Below are 26,931 nucleotides of genomic sequence, written 5' to 3' on the forward strand. Positions count from 1 at the left end.
GCAGCTCGGCGGGTATATGTTCCCTGTGTGATATTGTACCGTCCCTGCTTATTATGTTACCTACCGGCTGCTGCAACGACCAGTGGCGCAGCTGATGGCTGCCTAGGCGCTGTGCAGCTCGGCGGGCATGTGTTTCCTGCATATAATGTCTCAATTTAATGTATGTAATGTCTGCCCCCCCCCCCCTCCCTGGTTGATCCTGCACTGTAAAATCCACAAAAAATTCCTAGTGTGCGCAAGCATACATGATACATGGCCAATAAAGTTGATTCTATTCTATGATATGTAACTGGCACTATATATGTGCAAGAAAATGATTGCTTGGCATTCAAATTCAATATCTGAGATAGTACACAAATTTTGTTTCATGTTTTGAAACCTTGTTTTTTGAACAAATAAAATATATTTGTGTGTATTTTATGTGTTTATACAGCATACATGCAAGATACTTCAAAATACATAATTGAAATATTAAAATATTCCGAAATATGGAATAATCCGTTATCCAAAATTCTCCTGGTCCCGAGCATTTTGGATACGGGATACTCAACCTGTATTTGAATATTCAGTCACTGCCCCAGTGGAGCTTACAATCTCTTTTCCCTACCACATGTACACGCACACAGACATTCTAGGGTTAATAGTTGGAAGCCAATTAACCTACCAGTATATTTTTTGATTGTGGGAGGAAACCCACGCAAGTACGGGGAGAATATACAAACTCCCCAGTTAGGGCCATGGTTGGAATCGAACCCATGACCTCAGTGCTGTGAGGCAGTAATGCTTACCATGACACCATTAGAAGCACAACCTGGGTTTGTTCCATGATGCTTATAATTGTTGTAAGGGTAGGCAGTATTGCAGTGTGTCAAGCCTTTATTTTTTTTTTCACATTTTCCTGGGGGAGTTCAATAATAAATCACTCATTTGATTTATTCTCTATCTGCAACTTTTTGAATTAATCTCTCCTGCTTTCTAAACACAATCTCCTTTCATTTGTTCGCTCCCTGGTTACAACAGCCAGATTCACACACAGTAAAGTTTTCAGGACCCTGTCTTTTTTTTTTTTTCATCCTTTTACACTTCTCATTCGTTCATGCCTCATTTACTGGTCTAGCTATATACCCTGCTGTCCACTCGGCACTCAACTCAGCTGTCCTTGGCACTCTAGTTCCCATCTGTGGAACTCCAAGCAGGCCAATTACTTTTATAAATGCTCCCACACTGAGTGCCACTTGAGGATATGGGCTTCATATGCATTCCTTCATTGTATAGCTCTGCCCTCCATCTCTTGTTAAACAGACCCACTGTTGAGTCTTCTTTTTCCCAGTTTTAAAATCTTTAACCAGTATTGTATAAGGAAGCTAAATATTACACCATATTTACATTTTCCTTTCCTATGCTATTGTATATTTGGTTCCATGTTACCTTTTTGTTCTGCCAAAATGTATATTAGTTATGTTTTCTTTTGGCCTATTATCTATAACACACTCAGGGGTACACTTATTGAGATGGGAGTTCTACTGAAGAGGGGAGGTTGCCTGTAGCAACCTATCAAATTCTACTCCTTTATTTAGCACCATCTAGAAGTTAATTGATTCTGTTTGGTTGCTATAGGCAACATCTCATCTTCGATAGAACTCTATTCTATTCTGCTATTTTGCAGTTTTTCCATAGAATAGGAACATTAAAACCCCCTTTTAAATATGAATACGGATATGTGATCTCTGGTATTGACTATATATTTTTCTGTATGTTATTTTTCGATATTATTGTTGTTTGTTTGTGGGGACCCTTTTTCACTGAGTCCCAATTTTAATAATCCGGGATATAGCAAGAGTTTAACTCTACCTGAGTGTTCATTCTATCACCCATCATCTTTTAAAACCAATGCAGTTCCTCTTCCCTGCCTGTGGTGTCACTGTCTGCTGTGGTGTTTCTAGCACAGGTCTGGTTTGCATTTCAGTGCTGACATACAGACCATACTGTGCTAGACCACAACAGACTGCACAAACACTACACCTCTTAAATTTTTGTCATTATTAACACTTATGAGGTGCAATTGATATTTTTGGATAATCTTTTTAAATGTTAAGTGGAAAATAAGTACCTGTCATGTATCAACATTTTGATTATTTGGCATACAGTGTATATATAATCCATTTATTAAGTATGGCATTTTGACATATAAATGATACTAGTTATTTGGCTACATTGTTAATGTTTTCCGGAATCGCTATTTAGTTGTGATCTTCTTCCTTTCAGATACTCACTTAGAAGAGGAAGCTCTTTCACCTTTCTGACCCCTGGAACACAATGGGATTTCACTCTGGTTAGTACTGTGACTGTGTGCATACAGTTGTTATGCAATGTTATAATAAAGCTACATTCTTTAGTCAACATGATTACATAGAATGATTGAACAAGTTGGGATTTCACGCACAGAATTTATATAAATCTGACCTTAGAATTTTCTTTCTCCATGTACTCTAATGGAAATGGCGTTCTACCATTGCTAAAACTATAGTGCTAAATTACCATTGCTTGTGAATTGTGACAAATTGGTTTCCTTTTGAGAGGATCTCAATCAGATCGGTGCATCTTACATGCACCCTTGGGTTTACTCATTAACCCAAGGGTGCATGCAAGTAGATGTGCATGCTACAGGAAGATGCAGAAGTCTCCATTAGTGGGTATGGGATGGAGAGAACCAGTTTTATAAACAAAACCTAGATTACTCATTGCATATTTATCCACCAAACTACTTACGTTTCAAATATTAAATGTAGTTGTGAATTATAAAAATATATATGGATACAATTTAAACCATAATCTACTCTATTATATACTTTGTAAAACAAGTCCACTTTGATTAATATTTGTATCCCAACATGGCATTGTAGGGACTGGGCATGGTGTTTTCTGTGAGCGTCTATACACAGTCTAGCTAGCAGATCTGAATTACCCCCACAGTGTGCTACAATGTAGCAGCGGTAGCTTTTTTCCAAATACAATTTCTGCTCCGTATACAGACTGCGTCATATGCAATATATGAAAATAATCCGCAGATTTTCCTTGTGCATTCCAGTTATATTGTTTTTGTGATGAAGACGCATTTTTGGCAAAAACAGGTTCTCATCTTTAGCAGAGTTGCATGGAAACTGGCTGCTAACTCACTCCATACATCTTGTGCTGTGTGGAACATTAAAGCTAGGTGTATAAGCACGCATCTGTAGCTGTGTGTCTGTACGAGAAGTGTTCAATAAGTTTCCTGATGTGTAGGGCATAGGCAGTTCTATGCCTTGATTTAACTTTGGGTTAGAGATTACAGTTCACAACCAGACAAACAGATTGTGTCTACTACACAATCTGTCTGGTTGTGAACTGTAATCTCTAACCTAAAGTTAAATCAAGGCATAGAACTGTTTATACGAAGCGCTACACACCCAAGAAATCAGTGTATACACAAAATAGGTGTATGAGGCAGTACGTGGAAGTCAAAAAGTGCTGCGGCCAACCTGTGTCTGCCATCGTCTGGGAGAACGTTGCTGTCATGAGGCCCACAGTTGTGGTAGATACCAGTTCGAGAAGGAGATGGGCATCTTATTGGGATCTATCCGATTCATATTCCTGAAAAGCTTGGCCTGAGCAAGGTTACCTGGGTGTTCCACCAGCTGACAGGAGAGTAATTGGATGCTCGGTGAACTTGGTGCCCAGTTTTGGTGGATGTGCAGTTTCATCCCTGAGACCAGTGAGTCCAGTAGACCCCAGTTGGAAGTGCACAGCCACAGAAGATCTAATGTGAGTGCAGCATGGCCAAGCAGATGGTGGCTGTTTTTGTGGCGAAGACTGGTCATGTAGCTGCTGTACCACTGGTGCAGCAGGACATTGTCACTGGGGACAGTAATGACAACCAATGCACGCCGCAAGTGCTGGTTTACTGCTACCATTCAAGTACATGCGCTTGAGGTGTCTTTCTCAATCAGTGCAATGCCCCTCCCCACAAGTCAAGGTAAATTGTGGATATTCTGGCCCATGAAAAGCAACTTTGCTAAGTTTGAGGAGTCCTTAATGTATATAAACTGGAAGGAATGATTTAGATGGTTACTACTAAAAGGTAGCAAACTTTTAAAGAAATACTGCTGGAGGGCACTGATAAATGTATTCCTAGGGTAAATAAAAGAACAAATGTAAAAAGGTAACAAACCTATTTGGCTTAACAGCAAAGTCAAATTTGAAATAGCTATAAAAAGGAGGGCATTCAAAGCGTTTAAACAAAATGCACCCAAATCATTTGCATATAAAGAATGTAATAAGAAATGTAAAAATCCAATCAAGATGGCTAAATTAGAGACTGAACGTAAAATAGCCTCTAATAGCAAAATTCTACAGTTATATAAACTGGAATCGGTTAAGGAAGGAAAATATTGGCCCACTAATAAGCAGGGTACCCTGGTAATAGAAGGAAAACAGAAAGCGGAATTATTCAATTAATTTTTTTGCTTCAGTATTAACAAGGGAAGAATCTTTAGAAGATCTCCTGCAGATTAAATCCTTGGCTTTTGATGTCTCCCAAACTGTGTTTGAATGCGTATATAGTCAAAAGAAGATTACAGAACCTAAATAGTAACAAATCTAGCCCAGACGAAATACACCCAAGGATACGAAAATAATTGAGTTCTGTCCATAGTACTACCATTATATGTGATATTCGAGGAATCAATATACTCTGAGAAACTAACCCTGAAAATTATAGACCGTCAGCCTTCCATCCATTGTGGGGAAAATGTTAGAAGGAATAATAAGAGATATTACCCATATTTTTAAGAACAGGAGAAAGTGATCACTAAGGTTCAGCATGGGTTTGTCAAAAATAGATTGTCAGACTAATTGAATTAGCTTCTATGAGGAAGTCAGTAGGCGGCTGAACTTAAGGAAATCTGTTAACGTACTACTGCTTGATTTCACTAAAGCTTTTGACACCGTGCCTCATAAAAGGTTATTAATGAAAATAGGTAATTTAGGGTTAGGAAACAAAATTTGTAATTGGAGTAAAAACTGGTTGCACAACCGGGGCCAGAGAGTGGTGGTAAATGGCATACAATCCAGCTGGAATAAGGTCCAAAGGAGTCCTGCAAGGTTCAATATTAGGACCCACCTTGTTTAATGTATTCATTAATGATATTTGAAGTGACATAGGGGTAGATTTATTAAGCTTGGTGAAGTCATTAAGTGTCTGTTTTTCACCATCCAATCAGCTCAAACCAAGCCTGTAACCTCACAGTTAGGAGCTGATTGGCCGATGATAAAAAAAAAAAAAACAGACACTTTTTATCACTTCACCAAGCTTAATAAATCTGCCCCTTAGTGAGTAAAATTGCAATATTTGCAGACTACACAAAATTGAGTAAGGAAATTAACTCAGGCAAGCATGTGGAAACACTACAAAGTGACCTAAATAAACTGGAAAGGTGGAAAATGCAGTTTAACGTTCATGTAAAGTTATTCATTATGGGAACAAAAATGAACAAGCTACTTAGACTTAATGTAGTTATTATAGGGAATTCAGCTGTAGAGAAGGACTTGGGGGTCATCATAGATGAAAAATTGGGTAATAGTGCACACTGCTCAAGTGCAGCAACAAAAGCAAAACAGACACTGGCATGCATTAAAAGGGGTATGGATTTAAGGGATGCCAATGTGATAGTGCCTCTTTAGAAAGCATTGGTGAGACCACACTTGGAATATTGTGTTCAGTTCTGGGCACCGCACCTTTAAAAAGGACATAAAATAATTTAAACAGGTACAAAGAAAGCTGACTAAGCTAGTAAAAGGTCTCAAATCACTAGAATAGAAAGATAGGTTAACCAGGCTGAATATGTTTTCACTGGAGAAACGGAGGTGGAGAGGTGATAGGATTAGTATGTTCAAATGCAGGTTTGGGAATCATATGGTACTGGGAGATGATTTGTTCACGAACAGGCCTATACTTAGGACACTCAGACATGTACTGAGGCTCGAGGAAAATAAATTCCGTACTGAATTAAGAGGATTCTTCACCATTAGAGCAGTAAAATTCTGGAACTCATTAGAGGGGATTGGTACGACAAAGGGGGGGTGTGGATCGCTCGCCACACCGCGGGCCCGGTGCTTTGCTACGCTCGGCACACTAATTTAGAGGGAGGGAGAAAGTGTGTCTGGATTTTGATGGCCGGGATTCTAACCGCATCCCCATTAGAGCAACTACTGTTATTGAATTTAAATCAAAACTGGATGCATTTTTAGCCACTAAGGGAATCCTATAGATATGACTTACTCAAGTCAGTAGTTACAAGTTAGATGGGTTGAACTCGATGGACTAATGACTTTTTTCAGCCTCAATTACTATGTTACTATGTAATACCCGGAGCTTGGTCATCCATTGTAGAGTCCACACCTGGCCCCCTGTGGCATAGGTGCGTGTGTGTGTGTATTTATTCTCAGTTTAAGCATATCCATGCTTAAGCACAGATTACTTGATTAATACCTCTCTGTGTTTGTGCCCTGTTGATAAAATCTAAGAAGAAATAATTTTTTTTTTTTTTTTTTTTTTTTTATTCATAATTTACAAAACCTTAAAGTGGTGTTTTTACAGATTAAAATTTGTCAATTTTTAGGGACAGATTTATATAATTGACATGTCATATGTACTGTGTTGGGTTCTTGTTTTTTGTATTTTATAGAAAAGGAAGCGCAAGGAAAAAGAGGACGACTCTTTGAGCCTTTGCAGCTTTGATCTCAAGGTAAGAGCGGAGCGATGTACTAAACAACCTATTGAAATAGGCTACACAATTAATCCAAAGTGAAATTGTCCTAGACATATTTTATGTGCATTCTTTGCAATTTCAATCGTATATTATAATTAAAGCAGACCTATGTGGGGGTACACACTAGACTGTATATATCACCCATGTATATCTTTCCAATGTGAACCACAACAATATATTGATTTTATGATCTAGTGTGTGCACCTATTTATATGCTCCCACCATTGTTAGCATTGCTTCTAGTCAGCCCTGCAGCAGCGTCAATCAGAAGACATTGCTAGCCCATGGTGTCCCTCATTGCTTGGTCATTCCTCCTGCATCCGCATGTGTGCATGCCCTTGCCAAAGCAGGTTAGTCTCCTTTAACATTGGCCAAGTACACATCGCTCTAGTGTGTGTACCTGGTTATAAAAAGATGTCCTCCTATACTTAGCATCTTTGTCATAGTGACAGAGCACCTTCAGACTACTGTGGTGCTTTGATGCTACTATGCGTCTTAGTTACATATTGGCTGCATATACAGCCGCTCAAAGTGTGTGAGAGATGAGAGATGCAAGACCTGCAGCTTTTCTCACAAGGGAATTTGCAGACTTGGCATAATGGAATGTGGGGAAGGAATAGCCGTATCTCCTTTTTATCGGCAGCTTAGTCACACTAAGATGTAAAAGTACAACAATCCTAGTGATCAATGTATGCTAGGAATTTTAATTTTGTGGCATAATTTTATTTTTAGCAAAGTTTTTACAAAACTTACTGTTGTGTCTTATTCATAAGGAGCTCATGTGTATGAGAACATATTTAAAAAAACTATAAAATACTTAGTAAAGTTTTAAATTAAATTAAATTACAGTACAGAGGTGTGTGTGTGTGTGTGTGTGTGTGTTCAGCTACACTACCCGTAATTGCACAGAAATGGCAGTGGCAAATGGCTGCTTGATTATGGCTGACTTGTACTACTTTTGGGATGTGGCCACTAGGTCTACAAGCATTTGGTTGAAAGTCCATTAGGTGTACCACTATAGGTAGACAGTCTCTAGGTTGACACAAGCATTAGGTCGACATGAAAAAGGTCAACATGAGTCTTTTTCCCAAAAAAAAGTGCAAGCGGGCATAGAGAGAGAATAGAAGTGTGCCAAGCGTAGCGAGGCATTGTACCCAAAGCATGCAGTGAACGCAGCATTACACTTATATGGCTGTCATGTCAACTTCATTCAGCATAGACAAAAAACATGATAAAACCATGTTGACCAAATGCTTGTGTCGACCTACTTCATTTATCGTCCTAAGTTGTCGACCTTATGACCCATACCCAATACTTTTTTTTCTTTACAATAGCCACACACACTTTTCCTAAAAACTGCTGCAATTCTTATTCTTTGCTATGCAAAATATATATAGTTAACACTGTTGTTAAGAGAGCGCACATATGACACTTGAAAATTGTTCAGTCAAGCACCATTAATTTTTATTAATAAGCAACAGTCATAAAAAATAAAGATATAACCATTAATTATAATGTATAAAATCAGTAAAGGGCAGTAGACCTTAGACACTTTATAGGAACCTCTTAAACCAGTCCTTTGTATAAGTATATATTTGGGAGGTATATTGGTGTGACTTGGATGTTAAAAGCACAACTATACACAGTCCAGAAGAGTTGGTCCGGCTAATGGCAATTTCAACTAGGAGAAAGTCTTTGGACAAGATTTTTGATAAGGTTTGAGCATATGTAAGCAAATATGGAAGATGACTGTATGTAGTCAAAGGGGTTGCCCAGAGCTATTATGCAGAAATCTGTACTGTTTAATCGCTTTAAGCCTCTAAACCCAGTCTATTGGTGCAAAAGAGCAGTGGGTGCCCAGTTACTCATGTCTACTGGCATAATCAATTAAATATTGCCCTGTCTAAAGTGATGGGAGATTAGGTGCAGAAACATTGTTCCCGTTATCTCAACAATCGATGTTGGGGTCGGCTATGTTGACATGCCAGCTGACCTAATGCCTGTGTCCACATTCTGATGTCAACATTTTGTACCACACTCAAGGGCTACAAATAGTCCCTTACTGAATTTTTAATCACACTAACCAGCTCCATTGATGACAGACATGAGGGCTGCATGATGTATGAGGGCACATCTGTAATATAGCAATTGACTAATAATTATTGTATCACCTTAGTATTATTGTTCTGTTACATGTGTGTGTTATTTGGATTTGTATACCAGTTTTAGGTTGGTGGTAACTTTTATTTAGCAAAGTGCTGGCAATAACTGCAGTTCCCATCCCCCTTCCCCACAATTCTTTGTGATACCACTCCAAAAGACATGTACCAAAAAAGGGTACTTGTGTATTATCACGGCGCCCGATTTTTCCGATCAACGCGATTTTTCCATAGAAATCAATGTTAAATGGTTCCAAATGTTCCCTGACACCCCATTTCACAGTAGGGGCAATGTTAAATGCCCCCCAGGCCCCCCCATTAGGTGTATGCCCCCTCATTATTAACTTCACCCCACCATCAACGCCAACCCGAAGCGTGGTGAGCGCACCGGTACGCGTCCTCCGACCTTTTCATACCCCCACTATCCACGTCGGCATGGAGTTGATTTTATATAGTGCGGCGAGCCACCGAGCCCGAAGCGTGGCGAGTGCAGCGGGGACACGGAATACGAGACCGAAGCGTGGCGACCGGACGCGGATTACTTAACCTGTATTTCGCGTGCGCTCGCCATGCTTCGGGCTCGTATTCCTCGTCCCCTCGCGGGGCTCGCTGCGTTCGCCACACTATATAAAGTCAACTCCACGCCGACGTGGATAGTGGGGGTATGAAAAGGTCCCCCTCTCTATTTTCATAGTACTATCTCTGTCCAGGATCACATTGTTCATGGTTATTGCACTGGGAAAATAGGCTCTTTGATGGATTTGGCATCAGCATGATGAACATGTTGCGTGATAGTCAGCTCTGTATGTTCAGAGTGAAGCCATGCATAAATGGCTAATGATCAGCAAGAGGATATAAGGAATCTCATTTTTTTTTTTTTTTTATTTTGGAAAGTTATATATATATATATATATATATATATATATATATATATATATATATATATATATATATATATATATATATATATATATATATATATATATATATTTTGTACTTTGGAGGGCTTATTAGGGACCACCTTGTTCAGTTTCTATTTTGTGGAGATTTGACAATACAACATACATGTACTAAAAGGAGGCTGCCTGCTGTGTGTGGATTTATGTATCTGTCAAACCGGAGCAAAAAGAGATGATATTACTACATTGCTTCTTTAAAAGTGACTCAGCTGCATGTTTACTTAGTTCAGGTGCTACCCTTGTTTTCTAGCAACCATATCCAACACAAGTTTGCGATAAACCTAAGGGAAGTCTCCCATTGCTAAATCCAAGGCACATGTCCTTTTAAAAACTATTTTTCGTGGAGCATATGTTTGCCTAGAATTACCTATTAAAATTACAATGTTTAAGATGATTTCTAAAGCCCCATACAAACTAGACAAGCTTTTAAAAAAAGATCACCCTTCTGGGCGATATTTTCTAAAAGAAAACAGTCTAGTGTGCGTGCCCAATGGCATTAACAATGTTTGTGCCCACCAATAGGGGAGTTCTTGGAGCAGTTGCATCACAACATGAGAGCAGGGTGCTGCATAAGGTTCCTGGCACATCCAGCAAGTAGTATGGCCCTTAAATGCTGTTTTGTTTTTACGGAGCCGTTTTCTGGGAGTGGCTGTAAAAATGCAGGCATGCCCAGGCGTTTTAGGGAGAGTCTCTGATGTCAGTGCTGACTGCATCCAGCCTGGCTCAGTTGCAAATTCGTAGTAGTCTCGGACCTACTCACATTTGCTCAGACCGCAAAGTTTTAGGATTTCTGTATGGGTCTGCGATGCATTCACAAATTTGCACAGGGCATTTTTTCTATCAGTCTGTATGGAGGCTTTCTGCTGCTTTCCATGCTTAAAAAGGCCCTGAGTTTTTGAGAACCAGAGGGGAACCGGTATGGGTCAGAGGGACGACAATCAAAAGGTCAACCGCTATGGGTCGACACATGTAAAAAAGGTACCTTGGATACCTTGGATAGATATTGTCAAAAGGTCGAGACAAGCAATAGGTCGACATGAGTTTTTTTTTTTTTTTTTTTTTTTGAGTGTCTGTCGACACAGGTCAACATGGGCACCAAATAAGTGTATAGTGTCTCTGTGCATGCTTCAGTCACGGTGCCTCCCTACGCTCAGCACACTATTATAATCTAACTGTATGTCCACTTGGATGGTAAAGCGTGAAAAAAAGGTGTTTTTAACGTGAAAATCGGTGGACCTAAGGTATGTCAACATTTTTCATGTGTAGTCCTATGGCCAGTCGACCTATTGACTGTCAACCATATTACTGTCGACCTGCCGACCGCATCCTGAGGGGAACACTTGATAAATGAGGTAGAGAGATAACTATTGGTGTGGAAAGTACATGTGATAAAGCTGTGGAGATGGGCATTTCTGTGCAGCTGCTGTACTTGTGTGTCCCGGGTTTTTGATTACAAGAGGTGGGAGGTTACACAGTTACTGAGCACACTGGGAGACTCGCTTCTTTGCAAACATCTTACCTCTCTCCACCTTGGAAATGCCACACGTGTTAAGGACCACTTTCTTTGGGCATCTCGCTTCTGAGGGGCAACTTTGGGTTTCACTCAAATTTCAAACGCAATACTGATTGCTGACTTGTTTGCATCACTAAAGGAGGCCACACACGCACCGATGCGGGCGGTGCGATGCTGTACGATGGGGTGCGCGCTCCCGCAGCACCTCATCGTACAGTACAAAAAGTATGTGCTGCACATACTTTTTGTACTAGCTTTTTCTAGCACAGCATCGCATCGCATGCACATCGTATGCACAAGGCATACGATGCGATGCTATGTGTGCTAGTTAAGCCCACAATGCACGCCGGGATCGGTGCGTGTGTGGGCTGCATTACAGGCTGCCTACCCAGTCACTGTTTTAAGATCATTCTTCGTATATGCAGATGTTTTACAGTGTCCTTCAGCCTGGCAAGTTGTTTCCTTTCCGTAAAATATCCTGTCTTTAGCTTTGAGCATATTTAACTTCTGCCAATAGTGGTTTTGCATCAAATAGCCTGTAGATGGCAGTTTTTCCTCTATTCATTACAAGACTGGTTGGCTCAACTGTGTTATACTGCCTGGATTATTATTGATGTTTTTGTCCACCTCCTGACAGGTTTGTGCAGTGTTTTTTCACACAATCCTGTCCACCTCTGAATGGCAACCAAGAACCTAGGCAACTTTTCCATTTCATTTTTTAGGCTTTATACATTTCCTGAACCCAGTATCTACTTCTAGGGGAGCAAATCTAATAATAGGAAACTAGCTTTGGCTCTTTGGAGGAAACGAACAGTGTAGATGCCTTTGATGAACCTTCTAAATGGGAAACATATGGATGACAGTGGGGATGCTGGCATTCAGACTACAGTCACTGGCATCCTGATGGAGGAATCCCAACAGGGTCAGTTCAGTATACTTACCTGCCCACCTCACCCTCCATGCAGCCTAACGCTCCCCACTAGTGACTAATCCTAACCCACTGTTCCCCCACCACCTATCCCTCTCTAAATAATTGAAAGGGACTTCTATATTTTATTCAGCCCTTCCCATCTGCCTGGTATATTAAAATAAATGTTTTGCTCGAATGCAGTATAATCATGAGCGATGGGAGCTTTAGAACACATCCTAAGGTCCTGCCCTTTTTTTGATGGATTTAGGGTCTTGCCTATTTAATCTGTAATTTGGTTGGGACAAGGACAATACAAAGATCTGTTTTTCATGATTTTTCTTGTTGTAAATTAAACGATTCCTATCAAATTTAGCATATATCAGATCCCATCATATATGCAGCCCATGCTCCTTTTATAGCAAATGCCTGTACAGGGCGTAAACCACTTCCCACTACTGCCTAAGTGACTATTCTACGATAGTATTGGTTCATCAAGACGGGAACAAATTAGGACACATTACCATAATTTAGATCCCACCAAATCTCTCCTATGCAATTGTTATGTTACACAGAGCGATATTCAGCCACGTTCTGAGCGATTTTACTAAATCACTCAGAAAATGGTTCAACATCGCTCTGTATGTAGCTCACACAGCGATGCAGTTGCGCGGCCCCGCTGGTCCCCGATTCACAACAGCACCGCTTGTCAATTCTTTAGTGGTCGCTCAGAAGGCCCTGCACATCTTTGTTTGTTTGTGGGGTGGCCTTCTTAACCATCACCGAAGCCGCCCTGCCTCTCCCACCTATGGCCAGGACAGCCACTTGCACCGCACCACCATGCTCAGCAACTCCAGCATGCTCCGCAGCCTGGAAGGAAGTGAGGTGCTGCTGGCCGGAAACTGATAGATGGAGGAAGGAGATGCCGTGCACTGTCCGGGAATAAGGGTAGATGCCAGGATCTGCTACCGTGGCGGTGCACCCTGTCTGAGCCGCTGCATTGGGGGGTAGAGAAGAGGGACCCGCTCTGTTATGGGGAGGCTAGGGTGACCTGCTCCCGTGTGGGCTGATGATCCTCTGCCTGGAGCTGCTATGTGGATGGAGGGAAGGGCCTGCTGTCAGAAGCTGATCTGTGGGTGGAGAAGGAGCCGCTACTGCTGTCACTACCCATATGCACACCAGAGCAGAAGATGTAGACAGACGACTGTTGGAGGCTACAGAACTTGTGATGTGAGCCCCACCCCTGATCTGTCCCCCCTGATCTGTTCCACTATATGGTGCACTATTTGTCTATACTACATCCATGCCCATCAGTCTGTGCCCCGTGTGTTGCTCTGTTTATAAATTGATGACCCCCACCCTTCCTTCTAGGCTGTCCCCTAACCATCTCTGTGCCCAATGAGATGGTGTGTCCATCTATGCCCCCCACCCTTACATCTATCTCTGCTGGCCCCTTCCCTTATGTCAGTCTATGCCCCCATGTCATGCTCTGTCCGTCCGTCCGACCATCTAAGCTGCCCCCGTCAGTCTGTCAATCTGTGCTTGCATATAGTGTCTGTCCCCTTTGCCTGTCATCCATTCGTTTTTCCATCTATGCCCCTGTAAGGTGTTCCGTCCACCCATCTGTCAGTCTTTGCCCCCATGTCCATCTGTCAGCTTATGCCCCTTGTGGTTTTGTCTGTTTGTCCATTAATCTGCCTCGCTCCCCATCTATACTCCCATATAGTGCATTGTCCATCCATCTAATTGTCCTTGTCCCCCATCTGCCCGTCTGTTATTTGTCCATCTATGTCCCCGCATCCCCCCCAGCTGAGATAGCAGCCACGTTCACCGTGTGTGTGAGGGGTCTGTGGCCGGGTGATGGTCCCTGGTACATGAGTGCTGCTGTCCCTCTAATTGAGCCGCTCCCCCCTGGCAGACTAGGTAGGGATTGCGGTCATAGGTTTTAGTTGTAAGCGCTGGCACATACATACAAACTGTACCATAGATGAGAGCGTTTCAAAAAAATTGGCACTTAGACTGATTGGTTGGCATGGATTCCTATGGCGAGTTTTTAAATAGTATGTGCCAAAATTATAATATGTGCATTTTTTTGTATGTCCGTCCTGTTCTGAGGAGCATGCGACTTGGACATATGTATCTTTTGGTGTAATTGGGCTTTTCAGGGTGGGAACTGCAATGCGAGCGGACAGAAACACGATGACTTTCAGAGGAGGTACGGTGGTTTCTGATGCATATATTGTAGGTAGCATTATTTCTTAAGGAATTTTATTTATAAGTTTATTTAGGAAATTACTGTTTATACCATATAACATTATTTTTGTATTTGTGATAAAGTGCAGTTTTTTATGTCCCTTTCTGTGACAGATTTGAAATCTTCCATTATGAATCTCTGGCACAAATCTCTGCGTATGTAGGGCCCTTAACAGTGAGACAAATGCAGATGGAGACCTGTCAAGCAAAACAATAGAACTGCATTTGTAATAAGTTTTTTTTTTTTTTTTTTTTAAATTCAAGAACATTTTAAATAAAAGTAACCTGTCAGGTCTTTGGGATTTTGATGACTTGGGTAAGGAACCCTAGGGCTGGCTTCTGTATTAGGATAGTGTATGAAGTTTGGTGACTTGATGAAGGAGATGTGTTCAGAATCCCAGCGGACAGGAAGTCGGCAGTCTCAGTACCCATGTCGGTGTTACGTCTACTGCAGAAGACCAAGGCCCCAATCCTGACTGTGGGCATCCCAAACATAAGTATGTGAGCAGTGCTAGTGTAGAGCCAGTGTGGAGGGTTAGGTTTAGGCACTAGTGTTGGACTGTGTTATGGAGGGGAGAAGGTTATGATTATCCTGCGGGATGTGTGGAGGGCTGGGCACTGAGAATAGGGGGTTTAATTGTAGGTGGCGTATTGGGTTTAGTCTGTGGGAAGGGATGGTTGGTGGGAGCTAGTAAATATACTTACCTGAACCTGGTCTGGATTCCCAGTATTGGGATGTCGGCATCTGTTCATTCTGACTGCTGGCATCCACACTATCTGTATGTATCCCTGATGGAGCTCCTCATGTAGGTTGGTAGTAATATGGGTGAGCAACAGAATGTGGAGTAGTCTGAAGAGACGCCTTGAAGTCTTCTGTAGCTGAGACCATCTGGATCAGTCCCTGGGATTCCCTCCAAGTCTCTAATTCAATGAGACTAAATGGGTCGATGAAGCAGATAGCACAGGCTAGGTTGGACGGATGCGTACAGATGACACCAAAGTAACAGGAAGCAGATAGGAGTCTTGGCAAGTATAGAGACTGGATAATAGGGTCTTGTGCAGAGCCAGAGGGTATCCGGACTCCTGATAGATTGACACTAGATCAACCACTAATGGACAGTGGGTAGGTTGATACCTTTTAACAGAAGGTTGACACAAGCAAAAGATTGACAAAGAAATGGTCGACACAAGTTTTTTTTGGGGGGGGGGGGGGGTTAGACCAACTTGGTTCATTCTTTACCATCCACTAGAGCGTGGAGTGAGCATAGAATAGTGAGCTGAAGTACACTTATATGGTGTCCATGTCGACAAAGGCATCAAGAAAACCAATAAAACTTGTCGGCCATGTCTATGTCTACCTTTTGCTCGTGTCGACCTTCACTCAGTTGTGATGTCACCGATAGGCTCTATAGCAAGCATATGGGCGTTTGGCTGACTGCCTGCACACACCACACCATTCACTGATATATCGGCCATTGGCTGTGCTGCAAAGCTGATGCGATAGGTTTGTGAATGATGTCCTTCAGACCTATGGTTGGTACATACCTGACAACGTGTCCACGATGTATCGGCTGTTCAGTGGAGTGGCCGATATATTGGCTAGTGTGTGTCTAGCTTGAAATTTCCCCTCTGTGTCAATTGTGGCACCTATACAATTAACAAAACAAGATACATTGTTTTGAGCAATATTAGTAATTGGCAGATTACAGCTGTGGAAGTCTTTTTGAATGTGGAATGAGTTTTAGTTGCCTCCAAGCATTTTGGGGCTATTCTTCAAAGCTCAGAGAGATAAAATTGTGAGAGACACAGTACTAGCCAACAGCTCCTAAATATAACTTTGAAAACACAGTCTGTAAATTATAAGCTATGGGGCCTAGACACAGGGAGACTTGCTGTGCGATGCTAGATCGCTCAGCACACAGCAATGTGTCAGGGCTGTGTGCTGAGAGACCTGTCAGGGTCAGTGTTCTCCGCTGAAAACGCTGGCCCTGACAGCGGAAATAGATTTATCCAGCATGCTGGATATTAATTGCCAGGTGATACACTATGGCCCCTCACTAGGAATGGGTTGGGATCATTTGGTCTATTGCATTATGGTAGAAAGTCATTAGGTCGAATCCATGAGGTCGACATGCTAAAAGGTCGACATGATTCTAGGTCGACATGGGAAAAGGTCGACATGATTCTAGGTCGAAAGGTCATTAGTTCGACAGGTCATTAGTTCGACAAGGTCATTAGTTCGACATTGTCTATGTCGACATTCACAAGGTCGACATGGGGTTTTTCACTGTTTTTTTACCTGAATGTCAACACAGTCGACATGGACACAGTTTAAAGTGCACTGCATCCCCTCGCATCGCTCGCTGCGCTCGCTATGCGTCGGGCACGGTGCCTCGCTGCGCTCGGCACACTATTTTATTCTCCCACCACGCCCTAGTGCAGGGCTGGGCAACACCGGCCCTCCAGATGTTGATGAACTACACATCCCAGCATGCCTTGCATCAGTTTCAGCATGGCCACATAGAAAAACTAATGCAAAGCATCATGGAATGTGTAGTTCACTAACATCTGGAGGGCCGGTGTTGCCCAGCCCTGCCCTAGTGGATGGTAGGGCATGAAATACCGCCTGTCGGCACATGTTGGCTCAAAAAACTGTGAAAAACTCCATGTCGACCTTGTGAATGTCGACATAGACCATGTCGAACTAATGACCTTGTCGAACTAATGACCTGTCGAACTAATGACCTTTCGAACTAGAATCATGTCGACCTTTTCCCATGTCGACCTAGAGTCATGTCGACCTTTTAGCATGTCGACCTAATGGATTCGACCTAATGACTTTCTACCATAATGCAGTAGACCAAATGACCGCATCCCCTAGGAATGTAGGGACATTTTCTAAGCCATCTATTGAGATGGCTTAGACAATGCCCTGAAATTGCCCTGTGTGTAGGCCCCTTTAGAAGCTGATAGGGTAGTACTTTCTCTGTCAGTTTGATTATTATTATTATTGTTTATTTATATGGTGCCACAAAGGTTCCGCAGCGCCTAACAACAATAGTTTGATATAAAGCAACAAGACCTGAGGACCTTTAAATGACAGGATGTGTCTACATTTTGCAAACTGTCATTATGTTTTTGCATATGTTTTACACTGATGCAAGCTTTCTATTGCTTGTTTGAGTACAGCTGAGTTTAATGCCTGATCATAAAGCACTTTATTTAAAAACATATGCAAAGAAACACACTTTCTATGTCATCCCCCTTTTTGTGCAGAGAAAGACTGCACTTCGATTGTTCAGTTTTATAGATCAGTGTTTTTAAATTAAACTGAAAAACAGCTTCTCTTTGGTTAACAGCTAAACAAAGAAAGCAACTACAGAGGTCACAGCTCTAAACTAAATGCAGTATGTAACTTGATCTGTAGAATGTAGGTGTACCAGCTGTCACACAAATGACATGGTATTCCATGGAAACCCGCCCAGCAGGCAGCTGCTTCTGCTCCTCCCACCTTTAAGTGTAGAGCAGTCTGTGTAGACTTTCCAAAGTTCACTATTTGCAGCAAGGGAAGTATGCAGTATGGGAAGGAGCTGTGAATGTTTCCTATCAAACCGAAGACTCGTTTATGAAACGTAGCCACTCCACAAGGAGCTTGGCCTCAACAGTGGATTAGTGGCTACTATTGTGAGGGAAATATTATAAAGTATGGTGGCTCATGATGAAGTTGGGGGTCTCTTGCCTATCAAAAGGACTATTCAGGTGATAGCTGTTCAAAATCAAGCTTCAAAGGAATTTGAGGTATGTACACACATTAGTGATTACATGGTGGTCATTCTGCCTATGTGTTGCAATTGCTGTATGTGGTGTGAATTGTATTTTTCACAGTAAAGAGCATTTTATTGGTATTTTTACTGCAACCTCTACTCTTCATACTTTAAAATCAAGGAGGTATTTAGCATAGCTTGGAGAGAGATACAATTGGGAGAGAGAAAGTACCAGTCAGCTCATAACTGTCATTTTTTCAAATGTCTCCCTTTAAAATGTAAGGTTCTTCAAGTTTTGATACATACCCATCCTAATTGCTTATTTAAATAGAGAACGAGTAATGTATGTTTGTTACTTCTAGACTATATAGTTTCTATGAGCCTATGGATCTCTGACTTTATTTTTTATTGACGTGACCTGGGCTCCTTTAAAATATCTGTATTATAAGGGAATAAATCATTTGTTAGTATATGTGTGTTTCTGCAGTAATAGGTTTATGAAAATGAAATTTGTGTAGATGTTCCGTACGCTGCAGATGCTAGTGGGTCTGGTCTGTAATCTGTTATCCTATTCGTTTCTTTCTAAATAATCATGTGAAGGGATATTCTGCAATACATCCTTTCCAGAGAGAACATTGTGGTGTTGTACTGGGGAATGTAGGACAAGCTACACTCTCATAGGATACATATGTTACGTGGCATATAGAGTTAGTGATGGTTATACTGTCTTTTTTTTTTTTCTTAAAAGGTCACCTTTTATTTGAATGTTGTATAATAAGGAGGGGGTGTCCATGAATTGGAGATTAACACTGTATTCAGCTTTTTCGCAGTGTTGTCTTTTTTTTTTTTTTTTTTTTAATAATCTTTTTGCGTTTTAGTTCTGGTACTTTATAGTCACACAATTCATCAAGTGGTTTATAAAGGCTGCTCCAGGGCTTTAAGTCAGGCAGCTGACCATGACGAGGAGTTTTTACAAGTGCCGCATAGCCTTTACTTTTCCCATGCAAATGATACAACATTCACTAAAAAAAATAAAAATCTATACACACATATACATTTTTAATGGAAGACTGGCTCTGCTGGACATTTTCTTGCTATTTGTGTTCAGTTGTGGCTGCTGCGGACCCTTAGTACATTGATCAGGCAAAACTTGTTTTTTCAGTAGTCGTGTAAACGGTCATAGAGAATAGCCTTATTCTTGAAGGCGGTGTTTATCATTTTAAAACAAGGAGCTCCTTGTCCTGTCTTAAGCAAATGTGGGTTTACCGTGTTGTCAGTGCCCCTGTAATGTGAAGCTGATACATGTGCCTTAAAGACATTAACACCTGTCTTTCATTGGTCATGGGCAGCTATTGTTCTCTATTTGACTTTTTATTAAGTTAGAGGAAAGTATTCTATTACTTTAATTATACATACAATGCTTTAGACTAGTGAAAAAGATCCTAATAGCTAACAGATATGATTCAGATACAGTGATGGTTATATAGTGAGAGGTGTATGTTCCCCTCAGCAAGCCCTTTACTACTAATTATGTGGCATTACTTTGGACTTGAATGTATTGTTGTTGTTCAATAATAATGCTCTAATAATAAATCTGTGAAACATTACGCATACAACAGTTTGTTTTAATGAATAGTTTCATTGGTTAGGTTTGATGTGAATGACTTCCTGAAGGTGAGGTTTGAAGCCTCCAGCAGATATATCATACAATGAGTTAGCGGCTATAATCTGATTGCATTAGGAGTACCTGTTTGTGGTCTTCAATCGTTACAATGGCAGGAAATTGGTTTATTGTGTTTTAGGTAGGTTTCAGAATGTTGATAGCTTATTGCTGAATCTTTTCTATTAAGCATAGATGTGAGCACTAGGCTGGTAACACTACTTTCATAGCTCTAGATAAGTTCAGTTTTGTAATGAGGCTGCAGATTAAGGTTATCGCCATCTTTATTGAAGTATGAGCTTTGCAAACGGAACTACTTACGCAGATTTTCAGGCTCCTTATAAAATAGTCAAAATTGAGCTTGAGTAAGACGGACAGATTAATCACAAATGTATGCAGTCAGCAACTTACCGGTCACTACAAACCTTTGAGAGTAGCCTTAAATCACTTGGCAGACCACTGGGGACTACTTGAAGGAGTACACATTAAATTATCTTTGGGTTCAGATTTAAAATGAAACTTGTCTGCACATTAAAATTCAGCAAAACGGGAACAATCTTTTCATTAGGGTTATATTTTGTGGCTTTTGAGTGTAAGCATACTATACAATGTTAGCATCAAAAATAGTTATGCCATACTCCTCTTTAATGTCCAGTCCTTTGACATAAACACACGGTGTTTGACTGGCTCAGTCCAGCTAATCATTCATGCAAATGCTTCATATATAATCGCCCTAGGTATGTTTCTACATGAAGAGTTTGCCCTTTGAACGTTTACTTGGATTACGTTTGTTTCTGTTTAATGCAGCTTGCGTGCAGACAGACTAAAGTACATAAGGCTGTATTGTCTGAATTCCATTACATGCTAGTTAGCTTTTCACATTTGCTTTGTGTTTTAAGAATGCCTGTGATTTGATAGCATTCTTGTAGCTGCCACGCTTGGGGAAGGGGGAATTGTGGATCACTGTAATAAATGCAACATGTTTTTGCTTTTGTAGGAGCCGAGCAATAAGAGAGTACGGCCTTTAGCACGTGTAACGTCACTAGCAAATTTGATCTCTCCTGTACGAAATGGCGCAGTCCGGCGCTTTGGCCAAACCATCCAGGTAAAATTAAATGTCAAAGCACATACAATGGTTGTTAACGTTTTATGTTACAGGTAACTTCTATGATTGATTGCAGTCATAAAGCACAAGATTGTGCCTGTCTGTTTAGCCAAGTCAATCCAAACCTAGTAACATGGCCTGTTTGGGCTATGGTGTCAGAGTATCTTCTTCTGCCCACTTTTTCTCTTTAAATGTAATATATAAGCTGTATTACCCTTTGCGAGAGCCAGGTGAATTTGTCAAAATAAGTGTAAAAATTGTCAAGCAAACATTTTTATTCATCATAATGACTTGAAATGAAATGTTTTATTTCTTATATTCTATAAGAAACAAAATCTTTTTACACAACTTTTTTTTTTATTATTTATATAACAAATGTGAGCAGCGCTGGCATTTTTAGTAGATATTTTGCGCATCTCTCACATGTTGAAACTCAAAGGGTTCAATATTCACCCTTCCCACTTCACACTGTTGGCATTAAACGCCAATACACACTAGACAATTTGTTCAATGTTTGTCAGTGTTTTCTCTGAGCTTCCTTGGCAAACTATATTGTGCATACACACTGCACGGTATCGGTAAAAGATATCATTCAGTGATGTCACTGTCGACTCACTGAACATGCAGGTCGTTGGCTATATAGCCAAATTGACCTGCATGTTTAGAAGACGGCAGGGGTGGTTGTTGATGCACAGGAGCGCAAATAGTTAACGATATTGAGTGTACACACTAGAGGATTTTGTAAAGGATTGCTTTTACAATATCCTCTAGTGTTTGAGGCTTAAGTTGGTCTCATGGCCTTTACACAATACAGTAAAACACTGTCCAATAAGCATGATTTCCCTTTTATTGAAAATGTGACATAAGGAATAGTTTGAGGGCATAATTTTATTTCACAAATACTGATTTGTTTTCTGATTCCCCTGTCAGTCATTCACAATGCGAGCTGAAAATAAGTCTCCAGGAAGTACGCACAAAACTTGTAGTAAGATGGCTGCACCCACGCCACCAAAAAGAAGAAACAGCGTCCTGTGGTCTGAGATGCTAGATGTCAATATGAAGGAAACTCTAAGCACCAAGGAAATTAAACGGCAAGAGGTATGAATTACATCCACTGTATGTTTGCATAGGATAACCATTGAGATTATTTGGTTTTTAGTAGATTACATATATTGTGAGAATATCAGGTGCTGAGAAAAATAGGATTTCGGTATTGTATCCACCGAAGCTGCTTGGTAGAAGCATTAATTCTAGAGATGGTTAAATGAAGAGCTTATTACACAGAAGCTTTTTGTTTTTATACTTGGGACTAGTAGATATCTTTGCCCACGATGATGCTGATTCACTTTCATTCATTTATATTGTTTTCATTAAAGGCTATATTTGAAATGACCAGAGGAGAGCAAGACCTCATTGAAGATCTTAAGTTAGCAAGAAAGGCCTACCACGATCCAATGCTGAAACTGTCTATTATGTCCGAGGAAGAGCTGGCACAAATATTTGGAGATTTAGATGCCTATATTCCTCTACATGAAGGTACAATTCAAGGCACCAATAATATAGTGAATCGTTCCTGACTTGTATATGTGGTGTGATAAATGTCTTCATGATTTTTTTTTTTTTCTTTTATAGAATTTCTGGCTAAACTTAGAGAGGCAACAATGGCAGATGGGACAGTTGGTCAGATCGGCCACATTCTTATTAAATGGGTGAGTTGCCAAACTTATATTAAGCCAAAGTTAGAAAAAAAAGCAAAGTCTTATTTTGCTTGTATGTATTTTTAACTGTCATTTGTGCTGACTGGACACTGTCTAAATGGATAACTCAGTAGTCCTTTTATTCAACTTTTTTGTTGTTTTTACTAACCAACTCAAAAATCCTATTCTTCTTTAGTTACCTCGGCTCAATGCGTATAAACGCTATTGCAGTAACCAGTTGGCGGCCAAGGCTCTTCTAGATCAGAAAAAATTAGACCGCAGGGTTCAGGATTTTCTGCAGCGATGCCTTGAGTCCCCCTTCAGTCGCAAGTTGGACCTGTGGAGCTTTCTCGATATTCCCAGAAGCCGCCTCGTCAAATACCCACTGTTACTGAAAGAAATCCTTCGTCATACTCCTAAAGACCATCTGGATGTAAAGAGTTTGGAGGAAGCTGTAAGTTATTAGCAAACTGCATTTTTACTAAAGGCAAAATCTCCTACAAAATAAAAATTGGGTCATGTGATTTACTAGATCTACATTTACTAGGATTATTACAAACCAGGTAGAATTAGTCATTAGCATTTGGCCCTGTAACTATACTTGTGGAGAATTCCACACCACATTCTCCACAATGTACGTTTAACTTGTGCAGCTTCAGAAACCATTTTTTTTTTTTTGTACACTTCATATTTTATGCCTTATTAATGTTGTGTTAATACTTTTTTCTGCAGCTATGTTTAATCCAAGGCGTTCTCACAGACATTAACTTGAAAAAGGGGGAGTCTGAATGCCAGTATTATATCGATAAGATGGAGTACCTAGATGATAAACAAAGAGACCTGCGGATAGAGTCGAGCAAGTCGCTATTATGCCATGGCGAATTGAAGAACAAAAATGGGCATGTAAGTGTCTGCTACATTGCTACTAGTGTCAACATTCTTAATTTTATTTTGTTAAACATATTTGGCGTGAGACTTAATTGATCACAGATGCTTCTTAAGTCTGTACCATGCTGCTTGTCAGGGTTCTTGTGCTGTACCACCTGAAGGTCTGTAAACAATAATAGATAAACCGTGAGATCCCATTTTCAAATTTATCAGTGTAAATATACTACATTTCCTCCTTTTGTGTCTTGTTACACAGTACAAAATAAACAAAATGTTGTTTGCAAAATGTAATTATTTACTGATGGAAAGGGGTATTTTGTTATTTTACTGGCTTATTGCAATGTTGCAATTTTGCATCCTAGTGTAACTTTGGTTGCGATGACTATGAAACTTATGTATTGTACACACGGTGCGATTCTGGCTAACTTTATATTCAGTTTTGACTTATAGTTGAAATCAAATGGAATAGACACCCAATGGTTTTCAGCCACATTCGATGCCGATTCACTCCCGTTTAGTGGAAATGAAACCGAAAATAGACTGTGCAGGCAATACTATATAGTACAGATCTGTACTATATAGTCCAAACCAAATTAGTTTTGGTTGCCGTGCCATGCAATGCCAATCGAATCTGGATAGATTTGCAAGGCAATTGCCCAGTGTGTATGCACCTTATAAACTACTTTAATTAAACAAACCCCACCGCTTGAAAACTTTATATTACTATATGTAAAGATATGCAGTTTTTACTTTGCTGGTTTTACAGCATTATATAAAAAAGAATGTTCAATGAAGAGTGGTCTAATGCCACATTGTTCTTTATCCACAGAAGCTGTACCTGTTCCTTTTTCAAGATATATTGGTTTTAACCCGGCCAGTTACCCGGAATGAACGTCACTACTACCAGGTATACAGACAACCAATACCTGTTCAAGAACTGGTGTTAGAAGACCTTCAAGATGGTGATGTGAGGATGGGGGGTTCCTTCAGAGGAGCATTCAGTAATTCAGACAAAGGTATTTCATTTTACTTAGTGTTTCTTGAATTTATTGTATTAGACAAGAACTACCTGCCTGGTCGCTTTGCACCAAATGCCGTTAATGTTACTGTTGGCCTTATTGATCGATGCAGGGCATAAAGAGTTACTGTGTGGTCATGTCTGTAATTATCCTCTTGAACTCCTGTACTTCTATAATATTTTGGGGCATAATGTATGTGGGTGCAGAATATCTCTCACATGGTTTTTCTATTGTTTAATATATTTATTTTTCTCCATCTCAGCTAAAAATATCTTCAGAGTCCGGTTCCAAGATGCCAGCTTAGGACAGAGTCACACACTTCAGGCCAATGATGTGTTTCACAAACAACAGTGGCTAAACTGTATTAGAACAGCCATTGCTCCATACCAACATGCATCGCCAACAGAATTAAAGGAACTGTCTGACCTCAATGAGGAATGTGAAGAAAATCAACCCCCCGTCCTGAACACCAAAGAACAGAGAAGATTGTCCACGATATCTGGCATTGTTGAAATGGACCTTGAAGAAAATGCAAGCAGTCCGGTTGTGGACTCAGCAGCTAGTCCTAAGGTTGAAAAAGCCCAAAGAGCACAGTTTGGCAGCCGGAAAATACGAGAGCGAACACAACAAAGTGCTAAACGAAAAGAGACTTTGGTTTAAGTTGCTAAACACATTTCGGCTGGACTTGTTATTTATAAATATTGTACATTTTCTTCTTAATGTGAGCATACTGGGATTATTTCACTGATCCTACTGTATTTGTTACCCCCATTCCCTTTCAGTGGCAGCTACTGGTATGCAGTGAACACTGTTAAAAAACAGAGTCTTTGGTTTTACTTCATTTTGAATAATTGGGTTAAAACAGAAATAGTAAAACTTTTAGTTTTGAAATGACTCCTGTGTCTTCAGTGTAGACCATTGGGATAATTTCATAACAGCTAAGTTATCATATAATGCGAAGAATGTTGGAAATTCCATGTAAACCCGTATCTAGTAATTACACCTACATTTACGGTTTTGTTTTAATTGGACTTGCCCAGCAGTACACTTAGACTGTAACCTGAGCCAGTAATTGATGCCCAATCATTGCAATTGTTCGATCTATATAAAAAGACTCTAGGTTTTAACAGGTTTTCCATGTTACCTACTGGAATTGTCCTTTTTGTTTACTGTACATTCCTTCATTTCTGTGTTTGTGAGAAGTATTTAATTTTTTATTTAGTATAGAGGGTTTTTTATTTTTTTAAACTGATTTTATTGTATTTTTTGAAGATTCTGAAAACTTTTTTTTTTAGTTATTCTCAAATGCATTTTCAAATTAAATTTTGCAGGGCAGATGAATTCTGAAATGCTATTAAGGTTTGTCTCTATTTATGATAGAATGCTATGAGAAAGGTAGGCACTAGTGAAGGATTTAAGTGATGTAGACGTTGAGTAATGGTTACCGTGTTTTCGCAAGAGGCTTTAGACTTGATGGGCTATGCACATAGCAAAAGTGTGACTTAGGTTGGTTTTCTGTATGTTGTAGAAGGTCAGAAGAAGGTATGTTTTGAAGAGAGAAGCAGAAGTGGGCTAACATAGTTGAATATGGAATGTTTGGTCTAAACTTATTTTTTTGACCAATTTAACATTAGATGGTTTGAGAAACTAATTTCATGTTTTGTCGAATTATGGTAGTTTATATTTTTTTATTTTTTATCCTTGGAATACAAATTTTAATAGCAACTAGTCCAATCAGTGTTGTAAAGACATTCACTGCCTGTATTTACTGTGCTGTAATCTTATACTGTAAATACTACTTTGGATATGGGAATGCATTGTTGGGAATTCAGTGTCTGTACATAAATGAAATGCGTGCGTTTTATGTAAATGTGTACAGCAATCAGTCTTCAAATACAATAAAAAAAAAAATCCCTCATGTTCAAGGAGTAAAGTATGTACATAAATATTCAAGTCTAGTTCCTCAATGAAATACAACTTCTTAAAATATCTCTTGGGACAGCTGCAATGTCTAACAGACACTGAAACACATGTTTCCTTCAGTGTAAAGCTGAAATAACTTGCATTCTTCTCCAGTAAACCTGTTTGTCCCAAACCATTCAGGAACATGTATTTTAATGTAGCAATTATGTTTATTTGTATAACTTTAATCGTAGGAACAGTAAACCAGATTCAATGCAATGCGAGCTACTGACCTCTGT

At 40.1% G+C, this 26,931-nt stretch overlaps 1 protein-coding gene across 3 annotated transcripts in view; it reads left to right on the top strand.

The window, feature by feature from the left end:
* NET1 (neuroepithelial cell transforming 1) overlaps window positions 1–26,650 on the top strand; it is a 38,594-nt gene extending 11,944 nt beyond the window's left edge. The window contains exons 2-11 of one of the 3 annotated variants that reach the window (XM_083183343.1): window positions 2,266–2,332; window positions 6,723–6,782; window positions 21,019–21,126; window positions 22,057–22,224; window positions 22,503–22,662; window positions 22,759–22,835; window positions 23,020–23,277; window positions 23,556–23,726; window positions 24,541–24,727; window positions 24,993–26,650. In XM_083183343.1, coding sequence (XP_083039469.1) covers window positions 2,266–2,332; window positions 6,723–6,782; window positions 21,019–21,126; window positions 22,057–22,224; window positions 22,503–22,662; window positions 22,759–22,835; window positions 23,020–23,277; window positions 23,556–23,726; window positions 24,541–24,727; window positions 24,993–25,390 — 1,654 coding nt within the window. In that variant the 3' untranslated portion in view covers window positions 25,391–26,650. Of the gene's footprint in view, window positions 1–2,265; window positions 2,333–6,722; window positions 6,783–18,135; window positions 18,396–21,018; window positions 21,127–22,056; window positions 22,225–22,502; window positions 22,663–22,758; window positions 22,836–23,019; window positions 23,278–23,555; window positions 23,727–24,540; window positions 24,728–24,992 lie in introns of those variants that run through there. The other 2 variants (XM_083183345.1, XM_083183346.1) reach the window with 2 other exon arrangements.
* The last annotated feature ends 281 nt before the right edge of the window (window positions 26,651–26,931 follow it).

This window comes from Crinia signifera, chromosome 4 (genome assembly GCF_055691185.1).
Source record: "Crinia signifera chromosome 4, ASM5569118v1, whole genome shotgun sequence".
NCBI lineage: Eukaryota > Metazoa > Chordata > Amphibia > Anura > Myobatrachidae > Crinia > Crinia signifera.